At 42.4% G+C, this 22,459-nt stretch overlaps 1 protein-coding gene across 4 annotated transcripts in view; it reads right to left on the reverse strand.

Annotated features, from left to right (window-relative positions):
* EVA1A (eva-1 homolog A, regulator of programmed cell death) overlaps positions 1-22,459 on the reverse strand; it is a 224,174-nt gene that overhangs the window by 141,221 nt on the left and 60,494 nt on the right. For all 4 annotated transcript variants that reach the window (XM_080389245.1, XM_080389249.1, XM_080389248.1 and 1 more), the window contains exon 2: positions 9,583-9,797. In XM_080389245.1, coding sequence (XP_080245371.1) covers positions 9,583-9,797 — 215 coding nt within the window. The remainder of the gene's footprint in view (positions 1-9,582; positions 9,798-22,459) is intronic.

Consider the following 22,459-nt stretch of genomic DNA (forward strand, 5'->3'; position numbering starts at 1 on the left):
GGTATTGGATGGCCACCGCTATGTTTACACCCCAGCAGCACTAAGAATATGGAGCAAAGGGAAAGAAGCAGCACCCTGCATGTTTTCTTTCCCACAAGGGAAGCTTTCTCCCCTCAAAAGCAGCACACTCAGGTTTTTGGTCAACAAACCTGTTCATAGCAGATGGGTGGGATTTTCAAAAGCCTTCAGCACTGCATAATTAGTGCTATTAAAATCAGTGGGAAACCCGCCCTGGCTTTCAGCAGAGACTGAGCTAGGCCAACAAGAAGCCTCTTGGAAAACCTCAGCTTCGATGCCTAAGCAGCACTTGTTCATCTGTCCTTAGGCTCAGCACCAGGAGCAAACGCCATTACTTACCAACCTCAGAGAACGATGAACACGGGCCGCCTTCACATACTGCCACTTTGTCTTGCTCTGCTCTACCTTTTGGCAGCTGTTGCTTACTCCATGTATCCCACGTAAGTAAAACCTCCTGAGTTTACTTCCTACAGTATACAAAGGAACGCAGAGCTCTAGGAAGAAGCTTGTACCTAAATTAGTGGGCAAAAGTCATCTATGCCATGGTGAGACGTACCATGCCACAGAAAAAGGGAAGTGTTCTTGAGGTTGAATATACCTTTTACTAACTGGTTTTAGTGTTTAGCTAGTTTCAATGTAATTTGTTAATAGCCATGACACTGAGAAGCTATTTCATGGGGGGAGAGAAATCAATATTTCCTTTTTATTCACATAATTCTAATGTGCCTACCCCCAAAGGGCATCAATTTTCCTGAAAATATAAAAAAAAACAGTAAGATTTCCGACTTCCTGCAGACTGTTTGAGTAAAGTCTTGGGCATAATGAAATATATCCGTAAAGAGTAAAATAAAAAAGTACGTTTGATGCTCATTGAAATACACCAGGAGAAATGCAAAGAAAATTAGCAATGGCTGACTGTGCCACATTCTTGATTAAAAATAAAGAACAAAGATGTTACACCAGCCCTAAGGTTAACTTAAAAACTTGCACATAGAATTTTTAATTATCCTTACATACACAGAAATCTTCTTCACCACTGCTTCCACTAGGAAGATGCTGGTATATAGCACATACTGAACACTGTGCAACACAGCGACTCTACAGAACATGTGTGGCAAGATGATCCACTACAGCTACTGCGGGTCCAGTACATCTGGTGTTTACAGGGGCTCTTACAAATCAAGACCTTGGCTTTCTGGTCTTACTCTCAAAAATCATACTTCTAGGCAGTATCAGGGCTCTGGCAGTTGTCAGGTGTCATTTCTGACGTATTTGCAGATGATCAACTAGACTGACACCAGGAAGGCTGTGTGTTTACTTGGTAGTGAGCGAATGTCCTGAGCTCACATGGCTTTTGCTTAATGGCTGGAAAAATTTAGACAATTCATTCTACGTTTGCCTTGTTTTTTCCGATTGTCACTGTCAGATGTAAAGGTGGGGAAACACTACCAGAAAACCAAACAAAAAGAGGCCCACAAACAAGGTGAACCTGCACAGAAATAGTAGCAGACATGCAGAGTCATCCCTAAGCAGGATATATAATCAACTGTTAATGTCACTGCCCTTTGGTAGACCCCTGACTAATGCAAAATAAAGTCGCATTGGAATAGATTATATTATAAAAATCACTCCAGCTGAAGAAGGTGGAGGAGAAATTCCTGTCTGGCATGAAAGGGGAGGGAAGACACATTAATTGCATTGTGCCATTTTATAATTGCGTTCCAGTGGTAAATCAAGCCTGAGGGCTGACAGCCAATGCTCAGGAGGAAAGTTGCGGCTGTTTAAATCCATTCCATTCCCTGGTTCATGACTGAGCTAAGAAGCTGCAAGATTCAGAGGAGATAAGAGAGCAAGAAATGTGAATTCAAGTAAAACAAACACTAATCTAACCCCTGTGAGTTATGCCCTGGATTAATCTCACTGCAGTGACCCAGGTCTTAAAGCAAGGGCAGCCTCAAGCTCAAAACCATGTCTTTCTAGTGGGCATTGCAGATGAAACACATTTCTTGTGCTCATTTTGTTGTGCTCATTAGCTAAGTAATTGCTTGTGCTTATTAGATAACAGCATTTTAAATCTGGAACTACATGTGAGCTCTGCAAGAAGGCTGTCCTCAGCCATTCCCAAGGGTGCACTCATTTTTATTCTGTCTCTTCAAATCACTCTTTAAGCAGCACTTCCCCTGCACACTTAAAATAAACCACAACTGAGCTTAACACCCAAGGCAATTAAACTTATCTCAGTTCTTAGTCCCTTGCTCATAGATTCAACACACTTAGGGTGAAACTTTGGACCCATAGAAGCCAGTGGTAAAACTCAATGGGAACTAGGATTTTGCCACAGGGCTGCTCTCTGTACAGCCTCCATCATCAAAGGAACATAAGGATGACTGCAGGGCATGTCAGTCAGGCATGAAATTACACAGAGAAACCCCACTAAATAATTGCCCAAATTGTATATTGCTGAGGAGAATAACTCAGAGAACAAACTGCGTGAATGGATCAGAGCTGTGTGCAGTCAAATGAAGATGAGCAGAGATTTGTACTACAAATTTTACACAAGAAGATACCTGTAACTTTAAAAAATATGATTAAACATTTTTAGGTCAAATTCAGTCCAGGTATAGCCATTATGGTGGAGTTACACCACCACTTCTATTGGTGCACCTCCATGAGTTTTGCAATAAGTAGTAAACACAACAAACAAGGCAACATGAATTCTCCCTAGAAAGCCACACAGCACAATGCATTCATAATGGCTTCATGTCACATTTCATTTGAATCTTTATACTTTTTATTATATACCCCTGAATGTTGATATTACTTTAAAACATGCTGTGAACTTAGTACTTTCAGGTTGCAAACTTATTGACAGGTCCTTTTTCTGATTGTGTGAAGATTGCACATTCGTGTCTATCCATTCACACAAAGCGCTGAAGTCCGTGAAGCAAGGTTTTCCAAGGATCAGCAACAGGAAAGGACAGACTACACAAGGAAATGAAATCCATGTTGATGAGATACAGGTTACCTGCCTACAGCTTCATCGCTCGACCTTCCCAGCCTCCTTCACTAGAAAATAATTCAGCTTTGCCCAAATTACTGCATTCAATCTGCACATCACATGAAGAAGAGATCAAAAGCCTGACTGCTGATCTATGGCAGGTTTTAGTACTCTACTAGATCTCTCTTATCACTCTCCCATGGACTTCGCAAAGCTCATAGCAGAGTCAGGAGGAGGGAACTATGCCCACATGTTTGGTTACTCACATTAACACACCAGACTGAAGTAAAGAACTAAAAACTGGGCACACACCCCCTTTCACCAGCTCTGCTATAGGAGTAGTAAATGCCAGCAGGGCAGTAGGGCAGGCAGCAGTGGGCTGGGATGTTAAAACATGACAGCAAGTTTCAGCAGAGCTCCTCTGGCAGAGCCTTGAAAGAGCCCAGAGACAGCAGCTCACAAAGAGCAGGAACATGCTCAGCAAACAGAAGGACCTGATAAAAGCTGCATTACGAATATCACCTAATTAACATTACCTACATTTCCTAACAGTACAAAACTTAATCTGTATGCAGGGTCAACTTCAAATGGAAAGGAGGTCTAAGCCGCAGAAATACACAAGGGTGCATAACCAAAAGTCATGGTCTTAAAGAAAGGGAAAGCTTAAAACACAAAGCAAACCATTACACCATCAAGCAGGGTCTTGGTGGCAATGTTGGAAACCCCATGACTTGGAAAGTTTAAATTTAGAGTAAACAAAGCATTAGGAAGAGGCTTATACCCCAGGGAGCAGTCCTGCCTCATCAGGGAGACAGATGGGCTGCACCGGCCACCTCTGCTTCCAACGTCCCTTCTGCAGTACATAATCACACTGCTTTGATGAGCTATTTCAGTCAAGCCAAAGATTTCAAATACATGGCAATTTAGAGATTACCTATCACCTCTGCTTCAAGCAGTACTTCTGCTTCAAATAATCAGCTGGGGGAGCTGCTGGCCAGAGAGCTCTGTTTCAGCCTGGGCTAGATTAATGAACGAAGCTGCACTGGTTCTCTGATTTTCAAGAGCAACTTTGGCACTGTAAGCTCTTCTGGACCCTGAGCTCACTGCTTACCATCCTCTGCAAAGTCATTAATATAGTTTGACAAAGCATAGCCCAAACTGCTCTTTAATTCACTGACATTTCTGAACTTTCCTTGTTCAAACCGTCTAAGCGGTGGAAATCTTCTAACATGCAATATGATGAACAGTGGGTTCCCTTCCCGGTGGTACTGATGATCATTACTCTTACTTTCTATCAGTTTCCTCCCTCTTTCCCCTTGACCTTCACTATCTTACAGACATTCGGGGTCATGAGAAAGGGCCCTTTCTCATTCCTGTTAAGGCCACTTAGAGCTGTTACATCAGTAGGACTATGCAATATCCCGTGACTGGGCATGGCAGAAGCCATTGTCCTTGGATAACCAGGAAACCTAGAGCAGCTGGAGTATTTTCTACTTTGTATTTTACTCTGCCACAGTTAATCCAGAATACTTGGGGAAAATAAAACCCTCTTCAGAAACAGTAACACACACACCTTCCAGCCTCCTCATTTTGTGATCAACGGCCCATGCTTTGAGAGTCACGCAGCTACTGGAAACTTTATCTCATCTTCCCATCACCGAAAAGGTCAGCTCCCCTTTGCTTTCTGTCACGGAAACCTTCTTGGTACGTGCAAATAGAAAAGGGGGAAGGAGGGTTCAGGGAATCCTGTGGTTAGCATGCAAGGAATCTGCTCCCTTTTGTACATGCTGCTGGAGTGACAGAGGGAGACAGTGGCAGCCAAGGCGTCCTGTGTCACCCTTAAAGGACAAAAGGAAATACCACATCAGCAGCACTAGTGATTCTCATCACCAACAACTGGTTGTCCCAGAGAGTGTTGGAAGAGACCCAGGCCACCAGCTGTGCCTAAGCTCCCTCCCCAAATTAGCTAATCTTTCTAAGGAGAGGCATGACTCGGACCCAGAGCACCTTCTAAGCACAGCTCCTCTTGGGGAAACAAGTCACACGCTAAAACATTGCCCTCTGAAGTGTAGTTTCCGGCTGAATTCAGTATGTGTATATATGAAGACAGAAGCTAGCCTGCAATGTCTTTGATAAATATCTGGGAGCAGAAACACAAAGGCTACATGCCTCTCCAGGACTTTTTATTTTCCTTCTAAATAAGCTTTGCTCCAGGGCTTTCTGTTTTCCTTCCAAATAAACTGTGGGTTTACTTTTCTATCAGTTTACCAAAATGAGAATATTGCAGGTAATCTGCTGTAAAGTGTAATCTAGTTTTCTGGTAATAAGCAATCATTTTAGACCAACCATTAAACATTCTTCCCTACAGACCTTTAGCGGTTTATTGCTGAAAACAAGTGACATCAGGAATACTGATTCAGGAATGAGAGGCTGCAAAAAGCTTTATAAGCAAGCTACTCCAACCTCCTCCTCTTCAGCTGAGCAGTTTCCTTCAAATATAAACACACCTCCATGTATTTTTGCAGGCACAAGTTGCACATTGTAAGCTTGGCTAGGAGTGACTAGGTTTCTTACCAGATTCACATATCAGGAGACACTTAGCATTAGGCAATGCAGAACACTTAGCACTCCTGTTTCTCCTTTGTCCTCTGTGCCAGCATTTATGCCTTCATCTGAATAAACACAATGTTTCTGTATCTGTTTATCAGCTTCCTTATTTCCCCAGAGGCAAGATCTCATGAGTTGTCCCCATGGCAGGGAACTGCAAATGTATACAGTAGCCTGACAGGTGAGAGGGCCATGGCATAAGAGAGAGGATAAAGCAGCTGAGGATGGCCCCCAGCAGATCTCCTTGGAGTAAAAGGTGTCTCCAGATGTTCCCATGTCAGCCCCTGCTGTGCAGCAATGTAATTTAGCTTCTTCACCATCCTCTCACACTAAAAAAATCACTGGGCAAATTAAAAATGGGCTTGGCCATTGACCCTGTCTGGTGACATGGGCCAGAGCAAGAGAGAAACTCCACTGTGAAAGCACAATGCACAGACCTACCAAAAATCTTCAAGCTCTCAAATGTGTTCAGACCAGCTGCACCTGCACAATCGCTCCAAAGAGGTAAAGGTACATGGGAGGTCATCACAAAGACACCACCACACACAGGACCATGCTAGCGCAGCTCTGCCCTTCAGGACCCAAACCATCCTGCTTTGACAATACAGTTTCTAGTGAGCATCCAACTCATCTCTACGTAAATCACACAGTGTGGACAAACACCCTCTTACCTACTGCCAACTATTTTCAGTTTCATGGCCCCAATATGCCTAATCGACCCTTAATATTCAAGGATTTACTTTTCTGGGTGAAAGATGAATAGATTTTGGTCCTGCCAGCTGCCCTTCCTGACCTACAAGCAAGAAAAGAGATGGTTCAGCCACCAGAAAGCCCCTCCTCACAGACCTCCTCTGCCAAGGCAGGACAGTTTGCACTGCATGGGTCCCTTTTACCAGAACCACCAAGGCTCCAGATGTTCTTTTTCTCTGTCCTTCATCCATGCCTCCTGGTTGGGACAAGGACATTGTTCTTTATTACTTCGCAGTCAGGAACACCCTCTGCAAGACTCCACAAGGAAAGCACAGAATAGCCAATACCAGAGCAGACTATTAATTAACAGCACTAGTGTCCCAAATTAGCTTCTATTACTAAAGAACGAGTGGGAGTTTTCTGCACTTCCATCTTCAAAGTACCTCAAAGACACTTCACAGATGGAATCTGATGCTTCACAGCACAGATCTCTCTTTCCTTCCTGCCATGTATCTCATGGGGCTCATGAGAACTCTGGGCTCCCCTGTTAAACAATGAAGCATGGGGAGCAGGGGGACTTGTTTAAAAAGCAAATAGTGTCTGGCTTTCCACACAACTTCATTTCATTGTTCTGATCTCTTCATATTCGTGTGCCTTGACCTAAAAGTTAACAAGAGACCAACCACATCAAAACTGAAATCCCAGTCTGAATGTCCAAATTCTTTGTGCATTTGGAAATCTCCCACTGAATCTGACATTACGGTGTCAGAATAACAGAAATGTGTAGTTTGGGGTCACTGCCTTAACATCTCAGACACGCTCCCCCAAGTGGTCTGCATTTCATTTCAAACAAAAACAAGTGACTAAAGTGAGGGATCCTGGCAGCCAACCACATGAGGCTGGATTAGTAGTGGTTGTCTCAGTATGATCAACCCTTTCTTTTCCCTTTTAAACATAGAAGCAATGTCTGAACTGGACATTTCCAGGGGAGAGAGCTTCTAAATGGGAATTAACTGTTACTCACAGGTAGTGTTTGCAGGGAAGAGTATTAATAACTGCCCCTTACACTCCCTCCAGGCCACTCTCCAGAGAAGCAGCAAATTTATACAGTCACGGGTTTGACTAGACACAGCAATTTTATGTACTTAATTTTGAAGGGTTTGGTTTGGCTGACTTTTTTAATTACTGCCAATCAGAAAATACACACAATTGGTCCTGCCTATAGCAGCCATACAGCTGAGTTTCAAAACCACAAAAATACATGCAATTTCCTTGTCTACAACTTTCCAAGTTTCCTACATACATGTATTTCCTACCAGCAAGCTGCAGGCAGCTTGCCATTCAGCCTGTAGAGTTTCTTGCTTACCCTCCAGAGAGGCCTCACCCCCTCCAGGACTGAGAAAGACGACAAGATTAGTCTCTGGCATTCAGAGTCATCCTACCCTGGCTAAGGACAGCACATTGAGGTATCAAAGCCACATTCAGAGGCACCAAAGCAGCACTGTGGATCTCCTTCAAAGAGACTCAGGAATTTGTCCAAGGTCCCCCCATGAAATTTGTGGCATAACAGAGAATGTCAGATACTTCTCTAGTACATCTACATCCCCAGAAATGGGTGAAGAGGAATGTTCTGGTCTCACTCATGTAACAAACACACTGTACAAGAGATCTGCTACAAGACTACCTACAGGTAACACAGTTCTCACTCTGATAAATAGAGGAGCTGTAATTATAAGCACTGTAAGTGTTGGAGGCAAAGCTAATGGGTAACAGCTCTAAGGACATAAGGAGCTAAGCCAGGCAGGTAAGGAACTTTTTAAAATCCCTCCTGCACATAAAACCGTGGTGTGGAAAGCCAAAGGTTACATATTCCCTGTTCTCAAGTTCTTCCACATGCCCTAAGCGGGCCACTCACCCACAAGGGATGAGGCTACACACATAGCTACCACAGCTATCAGTCACACTGGTTAATGAAAAGTTTCAAGTAAATTTTGCAGTAGATCAGTAAAATGAAGAAGGGAAGGCTAGCCTCTGCCAAAGTTCTCGGTCCACGTTCTCCCACCCTAAACAACACAGCTGCCTCTTGCCTATTGTATTATGAACTTCTGTTATCGTATCTGGGAAAACCTTCCACTGATAAGGACTGTGTCCTCCCTTACTGCAGCTCAGTCATTTGTTATGCAGTAGAAGTGTTACAAGGGCAACTGCAAATCTGACAGCTTAAGGGTTACACTGTGAGCAAACTCCAACCCCGTGCAAATTCTTGAGGATTTCCCACTGACATTTGGAAGCCAAATCAACTTCAAAAAAATGCTGTAAATTCCTCTTAAAAACTCTGGGTGCAAGAGTGAGAAGTGACTTGGGAAACTCTGGCCTTTAGCCAAATTAAAAAAGAAATTATTCACTAACACTGTAGGTTCATTAATCTAGTTCTGCTATAAAATTTTGAGCCATTATTGATTCATAGCCATAAACACACTAGATGCTTGAGATCTTTTCCCAAAAGTTTTCACAGTTCCACATCCCGTATTTGGAAAGATTTGTGCTTACTTCAACACCCAGGAGGCAGGCCCCATTCATCTCAACAACATCAGCCAACTCATGTTTCTGATTTTAGTTGTTCCTACTGACAGTTGAGTAACACTGGTACCTTCCAAATAATCCTTTGATTTGCCAACGTCACATGTGCTCTTGGAAGGATACATATTGTCAACATCCCCTCACAAACGGACAGAGCTGATTAACTACTGATCCTAGGGATATTACAAGCTTAAGTGATGTATGAACACTTACTGTGGCCTAAGAGCCAAATGAGTCAGAAGTAAACCCAAGTATTCTCTCTGCGTTTCAGGTTACCAAAGTAAAAGCCTCTTGAAATATGATCAGTTCTAAAGTAAAAAGAATGGCACAGCAATTGTTGAATGTGTTGAAAAACCTAACCATTGAGAAGGAAAACTATTTCAAAAAAATGTATCTTCAAACCCAGTCAAACTTAATGTAGTTTTGCAGTGTTATTCTGTTTCAGCCACATCCCTGATCAGTTACTGAGTAGAGTTTCAGCCAAGTTAAGAAATTCATCAGCAAAATCTAATTCAGTCCTGTCTAAACTACAAAGATGAACTATCCACTGAGCTGTGTGAGACGTCAGTGCTCCCATGCTGGGTAGCACTGCTTAATACAGGTCTATGCAGCACCAGCACAGAAAGATTCTGCTTGGCCAAGGAAAGATGGAAGTCCAAAGTGAGTAGATGCAGTTTAATGTGCAGTACCTGAAGGGAAGTGCCAACTGAACAGGCAACGTCTTCTTTAATTAAAGTTGCATAGGAGTGGGGATAGCGAGAAGGACACATCTGATGACTTGGTACAATTCGGCCATAAAAAGAAGACTGGATGCTGATGGTGGTTCTGTGAGGACATCTCAGGGAAACATATTCTCCATCACAGGCATGGTCAGTGTAATTCTTTAGCACTTGTGATATGTAACCTGCAAAAACCAAGACAAAACACATCATTAGTGAACGGTAGTTAATATTTAGGTGATTATACAGCAGTGCAGTTTAACAAATGCACAACTAACAAGCAATGAGGGACATGGATTTTATTACCCATCTCACACACGTGCAAAGGAGAGAGATAATGACATGGTGGGGGTGGCTTGGTGATATGACCTTCAGCCATGTTATATATCCTCAGTGGAAGCAATATTCAGATGCTCCAAACTCTTAGTCCAGTCATACCACTTATTGACACCAGCATGTGTCAAGTTTACGGGAAATGCAACCAAGCCAGACTCATTATTTAGACCACATCTAGATACCACATGCAATTTTTGGCCCCCCAGTACAAGACAGACTTCAATAAACTGGAATGAGCTCAACAGAGGGCCACTGAGATGGTTGGGAGCTGGAGCACTTGCCCTATAAGAAGTGGCTTGTTCAGCCTGGAGAAGAGACAGCTTTGGGGGAAACTAATAGCAGCATGCCAGTATCTGCAGGGAGGTGTCATGGAGATGGAGCCAGGCTCTTCACAGTGGTGCATGGTAGAAGAATGAGATAAAACAGGCACAAGACAAAAGAAGAGAGTTTCAGACTGGGTGTATGAAGCAAATTTTTTGCTGTGAGGCCAGTCAAGCAGTAGACCAGGCTGCCCAAAGAAGCTGTGCAGTACACACCTTTGGAGATTTTTAAGGCCTTACTGGGACAAAGCCCTGAGTGCCCTGGTCTGACCTTCTAGTTGACCAGGAGGTTAGACTAGAGACCTGAAGTCCCTCCCAGCCTCACTTTTCCTGTGAACTTACAATCATAAGCAAGACAGGCCCAGGCACAGAGCCGCTAAAAGGAAAGCTGGGGTTGCAGTTGGTTGCATGAAGGCCTATTCCATCATGGCACACCAGTCACATCTTTGATCTCTCTTCACAATATGTCAGTTCAATTCTTCTGGTTGCACCTTCTTTTCTAGGCCTTTGACACAAAAGCTTTGCTTTCTCTCCTTTTCTGCAAAGTTTCAATCTTTGTAGAAGGCATACAGCATGCAGAACCAAATCTCTCCTTGTTTGTGAGAGGATGACATTATCCACAAGAATAAAGTTGTTAACAAGAATAAAGCATGGGGAGAAAGCCTGCCACGGCAACTGCCAAACAAATCCTGGCTTTGCCACACTCAGGCACGAGGGGAAAGCACTGTGGTGCTGGTATAGAAACATCTGTGCAGGGAACACTATAGCATGTCCCAGGTCAGCATCAGCCATGGTCCCATTCAACCCTATGGATGTCCTCTGTGTCATGAGCTTGGAAGTCCCCTTCCCACTGCTGGCCACCCACACAAGTCTGCCAGCAGCAATCCCACGGTGCCCCGTCCCTGTCTTCTTCTTAAGAAAAGGTAGAGGAAGCCAGGGACAGGACATTGTGGTATTGCTGCTGGTAGACTCTTAAGAGGCAGAGAGAAAAGACAAAACCATTAAGAGAAACAAGTAAACCCCGGACACATTCCTAAGAGGGAACCTGACGTATAACTTAGATTTGTTTTTAAAAGATGGCTGGAATGTGACTGTTCTCTTGGTGGCCCATAATCATAGAATAATTTAGGCTGGTACCTCTGCAGGTCATCTAGTCCAAGCTTCTGCTCAAAGCAAGGCCAACTTAGATTGAGTTTCCCAGGGCCTTATCCTGAATATCTGCAAGGATGGGGCCTCCACAACCTCTCCAGGCAACCTGTGCCAATGCTTAACAACTTTCACAGTGAAAAATGTTTACATCACATGCAATTGAGATTTCCCATGTTATGTCTTCTTTTTGTTCCCTCCGGTTCTTCCATTGTACGTTTCAGATAAAAGACTGGTTCCATGTCCTTTATAGCTTTAGGTAAAACAGTAATTAGATCCCACTCTCCTTATTCTTTACTTCTCCTAGATGAACAGACCAGCTCCCTCAAGTCTCTTATTATTTATCATACGTTCCAGTGCCCTTGCTTTCTTGGCAGCTGAAGGGACTCTCTCCAGATTCTCAACATCTTTGCCATACTGAGGGGCCAGGTGTGCAGTTACCCTTCCTTACTGCAAGGTGCACTGCTTCCTCATGTTCATCATCATGTCTTCCAAGACAGGATAATGCACACAGGGAAGGGCAATTCACGTGGTCTGAGAGAATTCATGTGGCTTGCTTAGAGTTATTCCAACATCAGCTGTAGCTCTCCTTGTAGACACATCTGTAGGGTACATTTACTCCACCAAGTTAAACACTCCCAGAGCCTTTTCTCTGCCCCTAAGGCCATATCCAGCAACTTCATCTTCCTCTCCAAAATAGTATGACCTACATCCAGAGGCCATACTGGGAACAGTTCCTCCATACCAACACTGAAACCTAGCTCAGGAGTTGCATGAAAGAACACTGGTCTGAACAAATTTCAAGGTGCCTAAAAGAACTATAATCCTTGCCCTTAGAGATAACCCACACACAGTAATTTAGCTTCAGCATTCAAGCTGCCACTTGAGTGAGGGCTGTTTTCTCTGATTTCTCTAAATTTTAGCCTGTAGTTCTTATTTAGCAGTTCTGTTGCTGCAGTGCCCCAAGGTGTGTGACAAGTAGATATTTACTCAAATCAACATAATAATTTCCAAGTCCCCGGGGCAGCATTTGCTTATAAGAAAAAGGCTGAGACACAGCCCCAGTAACTAGAGTGACAGGGCTGCATCAGATCCGGAACAGCACTGTTTAATTCAGTGCCTTTATCTCACTTATTCAAGGAAGCACTCTGTGGACAAAATGAACTACTGGAGTGCATCTCCTTCCCCAGTCAGTAGAACACATGCACTGTGTGATGCTGCACACCTACTCCTGGTGTAAGATCAGCTCTTCTCCCTCAAAAGTAAGGCAACCATACAACACGGGCATCAAGAAAAGCAAACTACAAACAAAACCAGAACATAACACAAAACATTAAACTCTCCTTTCCACACAGTTACTCCAGTGCATTAGGACTTTTCCCTGAGGCTGACCTATCCGGGATCCAGAGAAATACAAAGTGCAATCAATACTCTACTGGCTCCTCTGAATATTCAATTCTTCTGTCAGAACAGCCATCCTAGAGTGTGCCTTTCATATTACCAATTCAGGACCAGGAAAGGTTTCAACCCCTGCAATTAGCGCAGATCACTTGTTGAAACAACTCCTTCCCCTCATCTTCCATCAGCAATCTCAAAATAACTTGAGTTCATTCAGGCTCAAGATATTGAAGTGATTGAATGCTTTGATAATGACTGGCTAATAACCAACAAAGCACGATGTGTGAAACATCTGGCACTCACCACTGTCAGAGAGAAGATACTGGATTAGGCGTGGGCATGATCAGGGATGACATGATGTTCTTCAAAGAGCAGAAGGAAGTGGCTGCAGAGAGTAATGTGCTTTTTTTCCCCTCCATCCCCCGCCCCTTAAGCATACCAGATTTGTACTAGATTCATTGGTAGTTCTTTTGAAAGTGTTGATCTGTCATTGCCCATTCATTCATGGTTCAGTAGTACAAAATCTGAATTGTTTTCAGCATCCTTGCTGAATTTTTGGTAGCAAACCTCCAGTGACCTTTTGTACCACTGCATGTGGTACCAGGGAGGGAACTGCTGGGAAGCTCTTTACTGAATGAAATGCATAAACACGTAGTCAACGGCACTTGTATACCAAGGTAAGAAGCACTTCATAAGCATACAAGGAATAGCTTAGGGAGCTCTTTGACTCTTTCCTGGCAAGCATGAAAAAAATCTCTTTTTGATGGCTGCAAGAAATGTTTTTCATTTAGTAAAATGATAGAGCAGATCACTGATCAGCTATTCATAGACAACAGAATGTGACAGTCAATAAACTGAGATGATAAAGGTATTATCAAATGATGTTATCATTCCCCATCGAGTATATGTTTCTGCATTATCTGGGATATGATTATCTCCTGTATCTGGGATAGTCTTGTAAGTGTCCACTCCAAAGAAAGATAAGGCAGGCTGTTTTTAAAGATGGCCAAAGACATTTGCCACTTCTTTCTTCACCCTCAAATTCTGGCACGTGAAATCTCCATTGTCAGATCCAGGACCTGAAGGCAAGCAATTATTTTAGGAAAACACCCCAGCTGTACTGCTACAGCCAAATCTACTCTGTTTTGTCATGGTTAATCTTGGAATGGAAGTGACATAAATTCTCATGATTTTACCAGGAAGTTATTTGGTGGTTCACTTATCAGTCTGTCTAGGCAAGAAATGTTAGAGCAAGTGGTAATTTGAGCTTTTCTTTAAAAATACATGTTTCATTTGAAAGCACGGTAAAAGCATAAAATAAATCTGAAGCACTAAGCCCACCAAACCCTTTCCAAGTACTACATGCATTGAAAATCTGGGATAACAAAAACAATCTCAAAGTATCTTGGGTTTAGCGTTTTTCTTTTTTTAAGGATTGTATAGAGGACGCTGGATTTTTGCCGGTGGGCATCCATACTCCCAAATTAAATCAATGTATACGAGTCAGGTGCTAAATATCTCATTTCAAAAGATGATGTCACTACCAAAGCAGAGATTTACATTCTGAAAACAAAATAAACAACCAAAAAAAGTGCATCACAAAACCGATAGATTATTCTTTCTCTCTAACAAGAAGGTAATAGTCCTTTCAAGCACCATTTGCAGTTTATTTTTCTAAAGTCCAGTTCGACCCCTTATGAGTCACTGGCAATTACTCTCCACTACTCACCAAATACAATGCTTCACGCTGACTGTAACTCCATCCCACCCAGCAATGTGAGTTCCCAAGAACCATTTTCACCATTGCCTCTCCAGGTAACTCTTTCTCAGTTCTCATCCAACAGCCTAAGTTCTAACCCTTAACACATAGGCAGACTAGATAAAAACAACAGTTTCATACAAAATATCATCATTTTACAGGTACTGTGAATCTAAACATCGTCCTTTACTTACTCTCTCAGAGCTGCAGCCCTGCTTTTGGGAAACCAAAGCAACTGATGGAGCTCTTTACAAAAGCACAGATGATAAAACAGCTTCCACCCCACTCAGATGAAATTAGTAGAGTATACAAACACTGATTCATACATCACATTTAACCATGGTTGCCTAAAAGCAGTAAGCCCTCTTCTCCTGCTTCTACCAAATACTGCTTTAGTTTTGTTTGACAAGGTACATAGCACCACACTATCTCGCCAATCATCAGAAGACAAATTTCATCTTTCACCAGTAAACACACCTGTGGGTGTGTGCTGGAGGAATAGAGACAATAACAATAAAACTAATTCTTTGTATAGTTTGGATAAGATCTGAAACTTCTAATAAATTACATGGAAACTCAAATTATTTTAATGATTAATGACCTACTACACATAATTCAAACCAGTGCTTCATTAATATCTGCATCAAGCTATATCTATGCTATAGTAATATCTTGTTAAAATATCCCATTTTGAGCTTTTGTAGTTACAAATACAGAAGCGTATACACACAATAGAGTAAAATCAACATAATGAAAAAAGAACACTACTTAGAAATATGCAATTTCCCCTTATCTGAAACACATTAAGTCAGTGTAATTAACTGTGTTAGTGAATAAAAACATTGCCTTGTTCCTCATTCGCAGAGATTCTTTTGTTTTTAATCCTCTTACTTTCCAAATATATATACTTTTTTCCCCAGTATCTATGGTTATTTTCTTCTCGTTTCCTCAGCTTCCTTGCAGAGGTTTTTGAGACTCTGGATGTGAAATAGAACTTTCTTCCAGGAGAGACCATAATCAGATACTTTTCTGGAGCTCAGACTACCCCTGTACCACACTGGCTTTCAGATAGGCTAGGGACTGCAGAATTTCAGCTTATTCTTTATACACAGAACGGCGATACTCATCACATCTCACAGAAACAGTGCAAAGCCAGTGGAATAGGATAACACGCCACAAGGACAGGCAAACAGGGCTGAAATGTGACCCCAGGCAAGGCTTGAAGCCAGAGCAAGTAACTCAATGAATGTATTTCATACCAGGCATTACTGATAATCCTGTGGTTGCAGTAGTAAAAGCAGCTCTCTCAAATCACAGAGAAGCCTAGTGCGGACAAGCAGGGTTTGTTTTGCTTTGGTACTAATACCTGAGATTAAAATTTGCTATTACAAACCTTCTACAGAGAGATTTGCTTTCCCTTCAGCTACTCCCCAACCCTTTCACCTTTCAGATACCATACAGCACTGAATAAACTTCAGCATCTTGTAAGCATACTTAGGAAAATATTTTTATTTTAAGCCAACAGTTCCTTGCCCACTATCTGATCTTCTGTGCCACAGTTGCAGCTCAGAACAGTATCCAGTGTTAACTTAGAAAAACGGCTTTGAAACGAGAGTGAATTTAGAACTACAGATGAGTGCCAGCATTTCAAGGCTAAACAAGGTAACGTGTTGTAAGTGCTGAACAGTATTTCATAGGTCTCCTGGGTTTGTATAAGGATGAGAACGTAGTGGAAATTAGATTGGTGAGGGCTAGGGGGGACAGGAATAAAAGCAGGTGGTTTTCAACTCTGCAGATACCTAACAGATAACTAACTCAGATACCAGTAAGGATTATTGCTAATTATTCCCTTACATTTCCTAACTGTAAACACCTATAAAATTTAATGAAACACTGCAGCCCTTTCACAGACAGTTGGAATAACTCTAGAGAATTTAATAAGCAACTCCAACTGCAAGCATTTTAGGTCTAAAACTTTATAAAGAATTGCACCAAATATTCAAAGCAAAAGATCTCCTTTGCTATTTGAATATCATCTTAGATTACTTTCTTTGAATGTTGCATAAGTCTGTGGTTTCTTGAGACCTTACTTTTTTCTAAAGTAAGTTTTTAAAGCCCTTATGGATATGGAGATTTTTTTTCCCTGATCTTTTACATTTTGAAAAGGCAAATGAAGAGCGTTTAAAATTATCTCTTATTTTTAAGCTTATCTTTCTAGACTCAGGGAAATTCAGCTTCGAAGGGCCTCCTGCAAGTCATCTAGTCCAAACTGCTGCTCAGAGTAGGGCCGATATCAAAGTGAGATCAAGCTGCTCAGCACACCTTGTTCAGCTCTCAGCAAGGACTGCCAAGAACAGGGATTCCCCAGCCTCTGAAGCACCTATGCCAGTGTTTCAACACCCTTCTGATTAAAATTGTTTTCAAATAAGTGCTCAGAATTTCCTCTGTTGCCTCTTGCCTTTTTATTTTGCACCTCTGAGAGAACCCTAGCTTTGGTTTATGTATAACAATTTTCAGGAAGCAGAAGGAAGCATCTGGGTCCCACCTCAGCCTTCTCTTCTCCAGCTTCCCCTCCTATGCTATGTGCTCCAGCCCAAACCTCCCTACTGGCCCTACACTGGGCGCTCTCCAGTTTGTCAACGTTGCTCTTACAAACTTGTACCAGTATCTTGACCTGTGATTCAAGGGGTTGACCATCCAGTTCCCCTGGATTTAAGGAATTTTTTTGAAAAACTCTTTTTTCACTATGTTTATGGTTGCAGGCATCAATGATGTTGAAGGAAATTTGACAGCACAGAGAATTTGGCTGGAAAGAGCCACACCAGGACTTCACCAACTTGCAACCCTCTCTCTGGCTGCTTCCTGCTCCTCTATTCCAGATCAAAGCACCTTCCACTGAATTGTGTCCACATGGGGATCTCAATGACAGCAGCCAGAGCTGGGCACAGGTCAGAGGGTCTGTGCGTGTGCCCTTCCAGCATATTGTGTGGGTGTGTATGTTCGTCTGTGATCACCAGTGACTATCAAGCTGGATTTGTTGGCATGTAGAATAAGAGCTTTGGGAACCAGGTATGAAAGTGGCCACAAGTCTTGAGTCAAATACTGGAGAGACCAGACAGACTGAGTATTGGCTCCAGGAGAGACCAGGAGGTCCAGGCCAGCTATGGGAAGACCAGGGGTCAAGGAGTCAACTGAGACACCCATCTTCAGGCACACGTCTGTGTGTGAGGTGCCTGGAGATGAGAGGATCCATTGAGCCAGCTATTGCATGGACTGTCTAAGGCAAATTACTGGGAGATATATGTATGTACGCATATGTTCTACTAACAGGCTTTCATCCTGATCAACCAGGGAGGGTAACAGGATGAGGCCACTGGTGCTGTTTATGTTTCTTCCTGTGTTGATCTGAGTGGTCTGAGACACACACCTCTCTCTATCAGGAGTAGATGCTCAGCATCGCTGCTGCCTGCACCTGGGAACACAGGGCTGTCACTGCCTTGTCTCTGTTGGGCTACCAGATTTGGCAGCTCCCAACACTTCCCACTAAAAAGTCCATGTGTGTGTGTACATGTTTGTGTATATATATAAAAAAATATGTATTTATATGCAGACATACACACATGCACACACATATGTTAAAAAATACCCAAACAATTTTGCAGAATATTTTACCCAGTTTAAGTTGCAGGAGAAGCCTAAACCCCTCTATAACTGCAGAGTTCATTTTTTGCAGTGCTGAATTTCTTAGAACACTTTGTTAAAACAGCATTATAAATATTAATACATTACATAATTAATATGGTAGCATTAAATATTAATGTATTTAACTGTAAAAAGTATAATTTAGCATGCATTAGTATGCATTGTGTGTCAATTATATAAAGTATATTGCATACAGCACAATCATATTTATAAAATACATTTTACGGCATAACCTAAAGATAATCACCAGGTTGCCTTAGGAAGCCTGATGGGATTTGTTCAGTACTCAGAGACTGAGAGCTGTAATTTTGAGAAAGATTTAGTGTATACTTCTTACAGCCCAAAAAGGTCAATTCCACGCACTATAGACAAGCTAGGCACTGCCTCATTCTGAAGATACAGCTGCAGTAAGTGTTAAGGTCAGTGCTTTATAGCTGAAGGAACTACATGGGTGATACTTCCTGAGCAGCTTCAGTTGGCTCTTTCTCCTTGGCTGTCAACCAAGCCCTTTCCAAAACCCAGTCATCACACAAATCAATCACAGCACTGCTGACTGTGCCCTTGCTATTGCATTCTAAGTAGTGATAAGGAGCTCACACCACTGGGAGTCACGTAGCTCTTCTAGAATTAAGTTATAACAGGTTTATTTTGCTGAAAGGACAGTTTTCTCTAGATGGCTTATATACAAGAGATTTTTAACAGCAAAACTGCAGTGATATAATGAAGCTGCCGTAATGATACCCATATAATTTTCCATAGTAAACATAGTAACAAGGGGACACGTGCATAACTACCAATGCACCTTTGCTGGTAAACTTTCTCAAGTAGACACATTTCACCGGTGATCGGTCTGACTTCCATTTCCACAACAAAGTCCTTTTGATCCCACTCCTTCCTGTGACAGTTCTTACAGAAAACAAATTCAACTCTGGAAATCAACAGCTGGAAATATCTAGCTAAGAAAAAGCAGTCCCAAAGCTTGGTGCCTTCCCACAGCCACAGGCAGAACTGCCTGCAGCAAAGTTTAAGAGCTCAAACAGGATCTGTCCCCCCCCAGCCTGCTCCCAGGGCAGGCTGGCGCACAGCCTTTCTGACAAGCATCACTGGGTCTTACGGCAAGAGACAGTCCTTCTGCACCCTCTGGTCTGGTCACTAAAACCTCTGAAATCAAATTTATGCCATTTCTCAAGGGTCAGGGACTAACTTATTCATGTGTTGCTCAAGCAATGAACCAACACAATATTCTTATGTAACAGGGAAAGGAGTCAGGAGCTAGACCCATGCATCTCCCTCAGGACACGTTCTGAGCTCACTGAAGGTCTCACTACTTATTCAAGAGGCCAAAAAGATTTTATGGTGATCAACATCTTAGTCCACCTCCACCTAATCCATGATATCGAATAGCACAGCATAGAATTTGCACTTCCATGGCTCATGGGGTCAATCTGCAAATAAACACCATCACACTTTCTCCAGGCCCATGGGAGAAGAACCCTATAAGTCTCTGCAAGTCACCTCCTTACCTCCGCCAAACCCCTTCTTGGGCCCTCCTTTAGCTATATCATCCACAGGGAAGCCAATGCTGGTAAGCACAGCACCTGATAGCCATCTCCCATTGCACTCTCATGCCCCGTGAACATGCCTTTTGTTTTTTCCTTTAGTATTTTGAAAGTGCAGGCTTTACCAGTTCACCACGTACCAAAGAAAATTCAGCCCCAAATCTTCTCTGGAAATAGGAAATATTTAGCATCTGTCACAAAAGCAGTTGCTGTATATCAAGCATCTGGCAAGGTCTGTGACAGCTCCTTCGTGGCCCCACACAGCATGACAGTGAGAGACAGAGCACCAGCCTGTGGAGGTTGGGGACCATCCAATGTGACCAAAACACAGCCTTTCACCATTGCAAACACAGGGGGAAGGGTTTGTTTCTGTATCAAAAACGTGCAGCAAAGGAAATATAAATCAGCCTTGCTATAACCACGTGCCTCAGCAGAGTCACAGCAGAAGTGCCTAAAAGCAGCCTGGCCTTTGCCCACAGCTTTACTGGGAGTGACGCAGGGAAGTATCCTGGTACCACCCAAATTAAAGGAAAGCTTTTGCCCAATGTATCAGACTTGGATGAAGAAAACAGATATTTAACCACACAAGTGAACAGACAGGACTGTATGCTCACCAACCAATTCTTTAAAGAAATGAAGAACTAAGCCATGACAATCTGATAAGGGCTAAGAAACACCAACGCTAAATAAACAGGTTTCTGCCCATTCAGGAGAACTCATTCTGACAAGGCAATGAGTACAGAGAGATGGCAGCTTTGTTTAGAATAGGGCAAATAGCAGGAGTGAAGGCAAAAGTGTATAACCCTACGGGAGCTGCTGCTAAAGCCATCACAAACAGATGTAAATGCTTTGCACACAGCACCAGAGGCCAGCTCTGGGGCTCTCAGAGTGACCTACACATCCCTGAAAAATGTAGATTTCAACTGGCAGGTCAGAATGTTGAACAATTCCTGTGATCCCAGAGAGCAAATCTGAAATCCTGTTACCTTGCATGGAATAATACAATGTGACTTACACGTGCCAATACCGTCTTGGCAGTGAAGAGTTCTCCTACAGGAAAATATTTTCAATCAGGTTATAGTCTCTGTCACTGATTTTAACAACACTTTGATGGTCATTTTTATCAGCAACTTTTTTGTGAACTATGAAATTCAAGGCCTCCCTCATTTGACATTGTGTAATAAGGGTAGGGGATATGCAATTTTCATGCTCAGGTAGGTCAAATCACTCTGGATTGCTTTGCCACCTAGCATTTTTTCCACTGAAGAAGCAGGAAATTTTTTGGGACAATGACAAATTGCTGTCTGTGGTGGGAAGGACAGCTACTGCTCACAGATATACAGCGCAAGCTCTGCTGAGACACTGTGGGGAATCCACACTCGTTGTTCCCCTCTAGACTAGACACCTTGTGCTTAATTCTCCCAGAACTCACCTCCCAAGAAAATTCAAAAACTAGACAAAAGCTTGTTTCCAGCACTGGGATTTTAACATTTCCCTTTTCCTTCTGCTTTAAATTCCATACTTTATTTATTTGTTCTTATCCAGAGTAGATTTGACAAATGTAATGAATGCAACAACTCTGGAATGAACCTGCATCCTCTTCCCCAGGACCTGCAATAAAAACTATGATGCTGCCCTCTGCATGACCTTTGCCTGTGAAATGCATATTTCTCTTTGCTTTGGCCAGGCTTTGGCAGCTTTATGAATCCCAAGAGAGGGAAGGAAATGAGGAGAGACTGAGACAAGATAGAAAAGGCTAAACAGTGAAAGGAAGAAGCAGAGCAGGGTAAAAAGAAGGAAATGAAAAAGGGAAAACAAAAGGAGAAACCGAGTAGACTAGACATATAAAAAAAATCATTCTCTTTCTCATTTGTCAATTAGAAGTGTAGTCCCAGGAGGTTATCCTGCCAGCAAGAATCAGCTGGTTGCATCATGGATGCTGGGTCACTTGAAACTGCAGAAACACGAGAACAGCCTTAAAATACTAAAAAGTAGCAAAGAGAAATATTTTGAGCAAGAGTATCCATTTGTAAGTGACCTCTCTTTATGTTCCTACATGGTCAAGCTCAAAATCATACCTATTTGCAGAAAGAGCTCTGTTACCCAGAGATAAATATTATCCAGGAAAAAAGGGAGCTCAGACTGGCTGTAAGAAGAGAAAAAAAGAAAATATAAAAAAGTAGGTTTGCATGAGTTTCCTGTAATTTCTGATATGCCCTATCACTGATGACTTGGCTCAAATCTCAAATATTGCCTTAAAAGAATATGCAGTGTGTTACATATGCAACAACCAGGCAAAACTGCCAGATCAGCATCTTCTGTTTAAGTCATTGACTTCAGCCAAGAGGGAATTTATTATTCATCAGTACCTGGACAACTTAGAGCAACAATAAATGTTGTCAGGGTAGCAGGAATGATGATTTCACAGGTAAATTGTTTTTTTTTATTACTTGATATAAACAATACTAACAAGAAACAGGCATCCTGAGCATCACCAGTTGTGGCTGTCAGGCTGCCCAAGCAGCCTGAAGCTAACCTCAACTTCCCACATGCTTCTCCTGGAAAAGAGATTGCAAGAATGGACAGGAAATTAGCACTTGGGAGCAAAGGCAGGATTGTCTCTGTAC

The sequence above is a fragment of the Falco punctatus genome (assembly GCF_963210335.1).
Source record: "Falco punctatus genome assembly, chromosome: 5".
In the NCBI taxonomy this organism is placed as follows: domain Eukaryota; kingdom Metazoa; phylum Chordata; class Aves; order Falconiformes; family Falconidae; genus Falco; species Falco punctatus.